Here is a 9,704-nt window from a genome sequence, read left to right as displayed (position 1 = left end):
GGCTCTACCAGAAGAGAAAGCGTATCTGTCATTGGTCCACGTGCAAAGTAGTTCCGCTGCAGCTGGAGAAAAGAAACAGAGGTTTGATTTTTAAGCTGAGAGCTCCTTTCTTGACTAATTTAGCTCTTTGAACCGCACACGCTCCAATTTTAAACGCTTTGCACGGAGCTCACATTTTATCAGAGTTTTCTCTTAAACATATAGGCGCTACCTTACAAGGTAGGTTACACTGACCGGAAGTAGAAAAAGAAACGGACCTTAGAGGGGCTCTGAGTCGATTGGTTAATTCTAGGCCTTCGAAGATGTATGTCTCCATTTGGTTCTAACGTGTTTGCTTTTATATTCTTGTCCTGAAGAAATTATTTTATTACCAATGAATTTAACTTCTTATTTATATATACTTACACATTGTCATTAATTATGGATATAAATACACAGAAAATGACCCAGGCTTTTCTATGATACCATTTGATTGAACTAATTTTTCTTCTAAATATAATTTCTACTTATTTGGGTTCTGACCCCAAATTGTTATGAAATATAAGGACTCTGTAAGCGATTTCCTGCTATAGATGTTATTTATTGTAGTCACGTGACACATTTCCGTACGGTAGACTATGAGGATATTGTAGAAAATTATTTTTTAAATAGTTTGTCAAAGCGAGTATTAAGTCAAGTACGGAAAGCCAGGGATGCCAAAAACACGAACCGTTTCTGGCGTCGTTTACGGCTTTGGGTCGGGTCCCATTTTTTACCTTCTTGTTTCTATCTCATCATTTATTCCGCTTTGTTCTCATTAGCTAACAATTTCCCACTATTTGCATAAACTATTTGTCAGTTTTCTTTGTAGGTCATTGTTTTCATTAATTGTGGACCATAAACAATCATAAAAAAAGCTCACATCCCATGTATAATATGAATTAATTGCATGTTATGTTCAAATAGTACTGTCTTTCACTGTGTTTTTGGTTCTGAACCCTGTATGGAACAGTTTCCTGAGTCATAAAACCACACTTCCATACTGAAAATTACTTCCATCACTGTCTGTAGATATTTCACATTTAAAAGAGCTGGAAACCCAAACCGCCAATGTACAAAATGGTAAAAGGGCAAAATAACACGTATCCAGTACCAATAAGTGTGTTCACAAACATATTGTTGCGCGTTTATTACAAGTTAAATTTTCACACATAATCAACATGCAAGACACTCGTCAAAAATACCTCAACGATCACACATTTTTCTGCAGGCAGAATGAATCCACCGTGGCCCAAAGGAAAGAAATTGGTCCACTTGGATTTGAAAGGTGCCCCGCCACAAATTGAATACCTTCACCGGGTGAGCCTTTTCTTTCTTCTGGCATTCACAAACCTGCTCAGTCGTTCCTGCTCACTGTGCTTCACCTCCTCAGCTGATCGAGCTCTTCTCTCGGCTGGGTGTGGACGGCCTGCTGGTGGAGTATGAGGACATGTTCCCCTACAAGGGAGAGCTGCAGCTCCTGCAAGCCACAGCGCAGCCCGCTTACAGGTGCAGATCAGGGTGTCACTGGATCCACAAAACTTTTTTTTATCTGCCTTTTCAGCTTCACCCTGTTCACGTCCCCTAAAGGAATTGGAACAGGCAATAAAATTTTTACTTTCTTATTTAAAACAGAATTTAATTCTTTATTTTCATTTTTTTCAATGCAATGCGGTAATATTTCAATTCAATTAATTGACCAATCATCAGTAGTGCAAGTCTTTTTTGTCAGAAAACTGGTCTGAATAATGAAATTCATATTGGTATTTTACTGATAAATAGCACGAATGTTGAAAATGTCTCCTTCCACCTCACAGCTTGGCTCTTGCTTTAGGGTTTTTCTTAGTCAATTAAAAAAAAGCTTGTTGCTGTAGCACGACAAAATATGGAACAGCTTGAGTAAGTAAATTCTTTAAGCGTGGTTTGCTAACCAGTATCTCGTACCTTCGTCACTTCACCAATGTTTTTAGCCGAGAGCAGGTGCTGTCCATTCAGGAATCTGCCAAAGCTAGAGGCATGGAGGTGATCCCACTGGTGCAGACTTTTGGTCACATGGAGGTGTGGTAAAACCCTACAATTTGTCTCTTTAAATGGTATATTCTGAAGTTGTATGAGCTTTTAATCTCCTTCTCTGTGAAGTTTGTGTTGAAGCACCGGACCCTGTGGCACCTTAGAGAGGACCCTCACTGCGTTGGCACCCTTAATCCCCACAAAGAGGAAGGAGTCAAGCTGGTGATGGAGATGCTGAGGCAGGTGGTTGAGCTGCATCCACATCTAAGAACGGTCCACATAGGGGCAGATGAGGTAGGAGTCTTCCTGTGATTGGAGGCTTTTAAGCTCTCTGTCTTTGTCTCATACATGTTCCCGTTTTAAATGCTTTAAGGTTTACTCTCTTGGAGAAGGGGAGGACTCCAAGCTCTGGCTGGCTTCAACCGGTTGCTCAGTGGAACAGCTTTTCCTCAGTCATGTGACCAAAGTTGCCAAGGCTATTAAAGAGGCGTGGCCCGACATGAATATCATAATGTGGGATGACATGATGAGAGACATGCGCCAGGACACGTTGAAAGGTGAGGAGGAAACGAAGCGTGTTCCGTCCAAATCAGCCAATCGCCAACATCTCAAATGCTGTAGGCTGTATTTTTCTCTTCAGTCCACTTGATTGGGCATGTCTTCATTTAAACCCTTCTTGATTTGATTCCCCCATGTGACAGCAAGTGGATTAGTAGGACTAGTGCAGCCCATGTTATGGGACTACACCCCAAACCTGGACGTGGATAAAACTGGTAAGACACTTTTCCTGATGCTCCTCAGAATCGTGAGTTTGGTCAGTGGTCAGCCAAAGACAAAAGAGAAATCCTACAACCGCTAAAAATCTGATGATACCTGATTTTTGTTTAAATTTAATGAAGAAGTAAGCTTAGGTCAGTGTCTTCTTCAGAGGTTTTAATGTTTAAAAAAGCTGTGAAAGTAAGCTACAGCAGCTGAAAATATAACTAATGTTGCCAGTTTGGTTCGTAATCGAACCATGTGTACCGAACTATCGGGTATGAAAACACCGCAAATGAATGAAAACGTTTTTAATTTAGTTTTCCAGATTACTAAGGTTAACTGAACTGCACTGACGCCCCGACATTCCCGACTGTGTTTTCAGTGTCTTTGCTGGAGAAGTACCACAGCGCTGGTATGTCCGATCTGTGGGCAGCCAGCTCCTTCAAAGGCTCCACTTCCGTTCACACCTGCGTGACCTGCACCCAAAGACATGTGGATAATCACCTGCAGTGGCTGAAGGTGGCTGCTTCTCTGTCTGCTGCCATTAACATGAGGGGCATCGCCATCACAGGCTGGCAGAGGTAAGAATCAGAGGAAGTGGTTTGGAAAAATATCTATACCTCCTTACTTACATTTTGCCAAGAGACAAGCAAAGAATTTGATGTGTCTTATTGCAATGCTCTGATATAAAATTCTAATAAAATATGTTGGGAGTTGACAAAATGAGAAAAAAAAATCTTAGCTCTTGATTTTCTAATTCAGTTTTCCCTTTCTCCCACCAACAGGTATGACCACCTGTCTGTACTGTGTGAGCTACTTCCCGTAGCTCTCCCCTCCCTAGCATCCTGCCTACAGACACTTAACCATGGAGAATTCAGCACTGAGGCTCATAGAAACGTAACAGAGATGCTGGGAGTGTCTTCAGCGGAGATTGAAGCCATGGAGAGGTCAGGTCCAACACCGGGTTAGCAAACGACAAGGTCTGACTTGAAGTCAAGAGTTTCTCTGTGTCTTTCAGAACTTCTGCTGGCGAGTCACTGTTCCCAGGCAGGAGGCTGGCAGAATTAATCGTTGAGATAAATTCACTGCTCAACTCAGAAGATTTAAGATTTTTTGAAAGCAATATGTAAGTTGTCTTCAGTTTTCGGGAGGAATTTGCTCTGTCATTTTGTCAAGAATATTGTTGTTCTAACAAGGAAGCCAGGTTTAATTTGTCTCAGAAGTCATATTGTTAAATAACTTACCACTGCAAACACAGAGGGGCAATAACAATGTATTTACCTGCATTTTATGCTTTGATATTGTGGCAAATTTTTTTTATTAAAAATAATTGTACAATAGTATGTGCTACAATTGAAATGGCAAGTTACATAGCAACAGCAGTGGAAAAAATGGTTGCTTACTGTAACTTATACAGTAAGAAGCTGCTTACTTTTTCCAATTCATGCAGCCGCCATTTTGAATTTTGATATTGGCGTTTGTGAGGAAACTCTAATTTTCCAAGTTAGTATTCCAATTGATTTCTGGTGCATTTAATTTGGAGAATCTCATCTTCCTACTGCAAATATAATTAGAGCTTGACAATTTCTCTTCTTTACATTCGAAGAACCATTTGTTGTGCTTTTATAGGTTTGTAAGAGGCTGGTTCAGTCCCTACCACAGACAGAGGAAGATGGTGAACCCGTCAAACTCCATCCTCATTCACAGCCAAGCCTCAGGGTAAGCATGTTAAATAGTTGGAACGATAATAAGCGGTTGCTCTGTCCAGTCTGGCTTATTGTTTGGCTTCTTTCTGGTTACATCTCAGGTATTTGGACACATTACAGAAGATGGTAGAGGCCGTGAGAAAAGAGATGGTAAATCTTTATCCCAACTCTACGGCCGAGGAGTGGATGGAGGAACACGTCAGCCCTGTAACGGCTCCACTGCAGCAGATTATTGATGCCATCCCGGGCTGTGTAAAGGAAATGGTGCCATGAAAGATTCAAGGCTCATTTCAGCTTTAGCATTGGACTATCTGAGATTACAACTTCCTAACATTCATTCTAAGCTAAGCTAAGAGAATGCTAGTGGTAGTTTATGTTTCTTTTTCTGTGTGACTCTGCATCTCCATGTAAGTTGATGTGAGCGGAGGTAAGTGGGTCAAAGAAAAGAGGAATGTCAAGTTTTGTCACGAATTAATAAAAGATGAGCAAATAGAAAAGCAAACGCATACAACGAAATAAAAATCATTCAACCCTTGTAGAAAACTCATTTCTTGTTTGTTCTTCTTTTAGGCATTACCATCAGAAATCATTAAACAAATAAAAAAAAAAAAAACATTTGACAAAAAAACTTGAGATTACCTGAGATTTAGTCTTTGGTTCGCACAAAAACGGCTTAGACGTCAATATGAAGTAAGAGGCTTAGTCGTATCGCCAGGGAGAAGTTCCTCATGCTCAATTCCTTGGACCCAGGAGAACATGCAAGAAATTGGATCTGAGCTGGGTGAGTCTAGGAAACCGTGGGAAAAGGCACTTTCCATTGTCTCCCAAACAAAGAATTGTTATTATCTCAGCAGGGAGCAACACTACATCCATAATCTAACTCGTGCTCTTAAACAGTAATTAGTTCAGAGCGTATAATCTTTGCGGAAACCACCATGTGTGAAGCATTATTTGGGGAAAAAGGTATAAACAAAACAAGGGAATAACTATCAGAATGTGTTGCGAGCCTCATTCTCTGCAATTGTCTTTGCATTGTCGTGACTGCTTTAGTTAATTCGCCCCATGTTCCATATAGTTTGCGTTAGTCTGCCTCATTATCCGAGTCCGTGCTGTCCTCTCCGTAGTCTTCGTATTCCTGCTGCTTCCGCTGCGTCTGATCCAGTCCCAGGAAGCGCTTCAACAATGAGGCCACCGCGTCGACGTCACTGCAAGGCAACACACAGAAGCAGGTCACCAAGGGTTCCTGGAACTTCCTACACAACTTTCATAACCAAATTCAATGGCTTTCTAAACTCAATTAGCAAAAGTTGGCTAACTTTTGCTAATTGCAAAAGTTAGAAAACTTTTATTCTGACGCTGCTCTGTCTTGCAGTTCGGCTCAATAAAATGAACTCTAAAGAGCTTTTCAAGTGTTTATATTTCAAAACAGAACCGCATTAAGTGAATTTCGCATTCCACATCGGACTGATCGGACAGTTTCTCTATACTTTTTCCGCCATCTTTTTTCCTATGCATCAACTGACGCACAGCGACGCCCTCTTCTGGATGGCGGCCAAATTACAACACTAAAAGAAGTTCTAAGAAGCGGACCTTATCAATTAATCAATTGGAACTAATTTTAATCAAACCAACAGTTAATGGTAAGTCGATTAATTGTTTGCATCCCTATTATTTACAGAGACACATGTTGAATTTTCTTTCATTTCCTGCTAATGGCCTACCTACGTCCTCCCATGGCGGCACTCTGGGTAAGCGGGTAGGAGATGCCAGCTGCCAACCTCAGCATCACATGATAACCCTTCCCCAGGTATCGGACCCTCTCCTCATCGACACAAATGTCACAGAGCTGCGTCAGGTCCAGCACGACTGAAAGAGAGAGAGAGAGAGAACGCATTGAGATCCGGAGCAGTTGTGTGACGGCCTCACACTGATGGAGTCCGCCGTTCCACCCAACCACCGAACACTTAGTGGTTTCACTGACGTCTCTCATGTCCTCTCCTCCACATTGTGAGCATCAGAGTGTACAGGCTGATGGTCTTGAGCTCCACCACTTTCCTGGTCTTGTCGAACACGGCCTCCTCCCAGTCCTCCATGATCTGAAGGGCCACAAACAGGCAGCCTGCGACGTAGAAGAGCTTCCACGGGACGCTGTCTGCGACACGCAAAGCAGAGGGCAACGGTGAGCAGTTGTTGCTTTGGGAAAACGTGGGACAAATAAGTTGCATTTCCATACCTGAGCTGTAGTAGGCAGCCGCCAGCCCTGCAGAGGCTATACCTGCAAAGCGAAAGGTTTGGGATTCTGAAAAGAAACTTAAAGCGAAACTCCAAAGTGCTTGTAGGTTTTATGGAAGTCAGGTGGATCACCTGATCAAACACAAACTTACCAACGAGAAGAGACCATGAGCGGATACCAGGAGATCTCTTAAGGTGGAGCAGAGTGGGACTGTTTGTCTCTACTGTCATGTAGCCCATCTGAACAGAGGCAGGAATGTTAGAAATGATGAGATTTCCTGGTTTAAAACTGTTATCAAATGAAAATAAAGTGTTTTTGTGACCCTGTGTTGTATGTGTGATTAAATTACATTGCTATACTAAGCCTGTCCAAGACTCCCTAAGGTAACTTTTATGAAAAACATGTTTGTTTGTTTGTTTGTTTGTTTGTTTACATCTTTAGAAAGTATGACAGCAGACTTAAAAGACTTCAATTTCTTCATAAACAAAAGGGACGATGGTGGCAATGTTGGTGGGACTTTGTCCCGCAATCTTAAATAAAATCTTCATAGGAGTCTTGTGCACTGATCCACGGGTGCACAAGACTGTCAGTGGACAGTCTTGTGCACCCGTGCTAAGTTATTATAGCTATTCTTTAAATAAAGAATAGCTATAATAACTTACTGTAGTTTTAATAATTATGTTTGACTCTAAGTATAAGTATTCTAAGCTCATTCATTTTCCACTTGTTAGGAAAGAGCTCTGTAATGAAGAAGCTGGTGGCTGAGCTGTTCTACTCCAAGCTGAACTGACTTCCTGTTTCACCACAAATCTGCAACACTCCCTAAATTAAGACGTCTTCAAGCAGAAAGGAAGCTGAGCAGTTAATGGGACTGTCTGTCCACGTTTATAGTGACTTCAGACACCTGAAATACACTCACTATGAAAAAGAGATTTTCTTGGTGTAAGTCAAAGCTTCTTTAGAATATATTTCTAAATATATATTATATAATCTGTATGAGGCACAAACTGCTTTGTCATATTTCAGCCCACTTAGCAGCAAGAAGTGACAACAACATAAACATATCTGCCCCCATATGTGTTTCTTTACTGCTGGATGACCTGATCCATAAACTGAAGCTAAAACATGAAATAAATGTTTTCATTATGAATAATCCTGTAAGTGAGGTGTAGATCAGCTCTCCAATTCATCAACTCACACCAGCAAGGAGAAACAAATGCAGCCATTTTATATTTTTGTCATTCCTTACCTTAACTTTTATTTCTTCAGTGAATTTTGGTCCTTGTAGATTTAAAAAGAAATAGCAATTACACGATAAAACGTGCACCACATTACTGAATTACGAGGAAGTTCAATCCATGTTGTCGCAACAACCGTCTTGAATGGGTGACTCTTCCTTCCTGGTTTCGTGAACTCTGATTGGATGCGCTAAACTGAGATGACTTTCAAAATAAAATCTGAAAAGATAGCACTGTGCAGCAGTGGTTCCCGATGTCTTCACAAACTCGTGGTGTTGGAATAATTTGTATTTGTCAATTCAAATTATAAACGTTTTGATCGTAGATTATATTTTCGATCATTTGTACAATAAATATGGACGGAAAAACGTACTGGTAAAGCGCGTGAACCATGCGACCCATGTACCCAGTCCTCTTAATAGAACTCCTGTGTCAAAGAAGTCCATTTTAATAGTGCAGCAACCAATATGAAGCAAAGTGCAAGACGTAAGTGTACATTTCAGTCTGCCTGTATGCCAGTTCTATAAAATGTTCCATCGTGTTTGAATTCATAAAATGAATAAAATGACAGTAGAGCCGAGATGCAGACAGCCACTTGAAAAGACATGTTAAGGGTTAATCAAAACCAAACTTACAGGTCTTCAAACGAGGCAAAGATGACAAGGAGCGGTTTTCTTAGCTCTACATTTGGGAATTTGGACTCTATAAACAGATTGGACGGACTGCTTTTCAGTAATATTTTTATATGTTGGCTGTTAATAAGAGTTCCACGTCAGTCTGAGACTTGCTTTGGGGGTGGGGGGGAACTGACAACATGAAAAGCAGTGGTGTAACTGGAGTACAGTACACATTGTGTGCTGTTTTGTCACTATCTTTTATTTTTTAAAAATGTGCACACATACACACTGGTCCGCAATAAAATCTATATTCTGCCAAGTAAAGACAATGACAGAACATGTAACATTGCAATGTTCTAAAACAATGTCAGATACACTGACACTTGTCTATATGAATAGGCCCTCTGGGGCCTACAAAAACTCTTCATTTTACACAAACATTGACTCAAAAATCACAACAAACGATACATATATGAGGTTTTCAGTGGATTTCTAATTTAGTTTTATGTTTTTTGATAGATAAATATTATTAAACTAGCTTGTTTTACATACAACCAAATAAGGCAAATCAGATTATGTATTTTTAGAATCAGATTTAGAAGAGTACTTTTAGATTATTTTTCAATGTCTTATTCTGCGCTTTAAGTTTAGACAATGCTTCAAACCACAAAATCTACATGAAATCAGTGATTCTTGAGATAAGGGACAAAACGGGTTCAAATTTTCTCAAAAATGTATGTAATTATTCCTCAAGCTTATGCATTCAAATATGACAAATAATGTTTTGGAAATGTAAGGATGCACACTGCCAGTTGCAACATTCTTTTAAATTACATTTTTAAAGGACCTGACCCAGAATTTTGTCAACACAAAAATAATTTCTGAGGCTAGTTGTGTCAGTTATTTGAAAAAAAAAAAAAAATAATATATATATATATATATATATATATATATATATATATATATATATATATATATATATATATATATATATATATATATATTGTGAATATTTTATTCAAACTCTGTGCTTTATCCAGCAGACATGTATTGTCCCTCTTCTCAAGAATCACTGTAATATTAATAATACTACTGCTAAGCAGAACTGATCAATAAATGGTTT

The 9,704-nt window shown here is 39.8% G+C and overlaps 2 protein-coding genes across 3 annotated transcripts; one reads left to right on the top strand and one right to left on the bottom strand.

The window, feature by feature from the left end:
* Positions 1-4: 4 nt before the first annotated feature.
* hexd (hexosaminidase d) lies at positions 5-5,040 on the top strand. 2 transcript variants are annotated; one of them, XM_008438008.3, is made up of 12 exons: positions 5-81; positions 1,250-1,338; positions 1,412-1,527; positions 1,989-2,076; positions 2,158-2,322; positions 2,402-2,585; positions 2,730-2,801; positions 3,170-3,368; positions 3,573-3,734; positions 3,806-3,913; positions 4,417-4,506; positions 4,595-5,040. In XM_008438008.3, exons 2-12 carry the CDS (start codon positions 1,255-1,257, stop codon positions 4,764-4,766), a joined length of 1,440 nt encoding a protein of 479 aa, XP_008436230.1. In that variant the 5' UTR covers positions 5-81; positions 1,250-1,254; the 3' UTR covers positions 4,767-5,040. The 2 variants fall into 2 exon arrangements, with proteins under 2 accessions (XP_008436230.1, XP_008436229.1); XM_008438007.3 differs by having other exon boundaries at positions 54-219.
* Positions 5,027-8,136, bottom strand: cybc1 (cytochrome b-245 chaperone 1). The gene is made up of 6 exons (XM_008438006.2): positions 7,976-8,136; positions 6,878-6,965; positions 6,727-6,768; positions 6,475-6,645; positions 6,215-6,359; positions 5,027-5,698 (listed from the first exon to the last, which is right to left on the bottom strand). The coding sequence occupies exons 2-6, from the start codon at positions 6,963-6,965 to the stop codon at positions 5,575-5,577; spliced, it is 570 nt and encodes a 189-aa protein (XP_008436228.1). The 5' UTR covers positions 7,976-8,136; the 3' UTR covers positions 5,027-5,574.
* Between the last annotated feature and the right edge of the window lie 1,568 nt (positions 8,137-9,704).

The sequence above is a fragment of the Poecilia reticulata genome, chromosome 19 (assembly GCF_904066995.2).
Source record: "Poecilia reticulata chromosome 19, P_reticulata-male-v2, whole genome shotgun sequence".
NCBI classification, from domain to species: Eukaryota; Metazoa; Chordata; class Actinopteri; order Cyprinodontiformes; family Poeciliidae; genus Poecilia; species Poecilia reticulata.
This window is presented reverse-complemented; position numbering and strand designations above follow the sequence as displayed.

What these genes read in the sequence shown, in the direction of transcription:
- hexd (XM_008438008.3), top strand. Translation starts at nt 1,255, where the DNA reads ATGAATCCACCGTGGCCCAAAGGAAAGAAATTGGTCCACTTGGATTTG. An exon ending in GAGATTGAAGCCATGGAGAG is followed by an intron (nt 3,735 to 3,805) that starts GTCAGGTCCAAC and finishes TGTGTCTTTCAG; the next exon opens with AACTTCTGCTGGCGAGTCAC. An exon ending in AGATTTTTTGAAAGCAATAT is followed by an intron (nt 3,914 to 4,416) that starts GTAAGTTGTCTT and finishes GTGCTTTTATAG; the next exon opens with GTTTGTAAGAGGCTGGTTCA.
- cybc1 (XM_008438006.2), bottom strand. Translation starts at nt 6,965, where the DNA reads ATGGGCTACATGACAGTAGAGACAAACAGTCCCACTCTGCTCCACCTT. An exon ending in CTCATGGTCTCTTCTCGTTG is followed by an intron (nt 6,769 to 6,877) that starts GTAAGTTTGTGT and finishes TTCGCTTTGCAG; the next exon opens with GTATAGCCTCTGCAGGGCTG. An exon ending in GCCGCCATGGGAGGACGTAG is followed by an intron (nt 5,699 to 6,214) that starts GTAGGCCATTAG and finishes GTTGCCTTGCAG; the next exon opens with TGACGTCGACGCGGTGGCCT.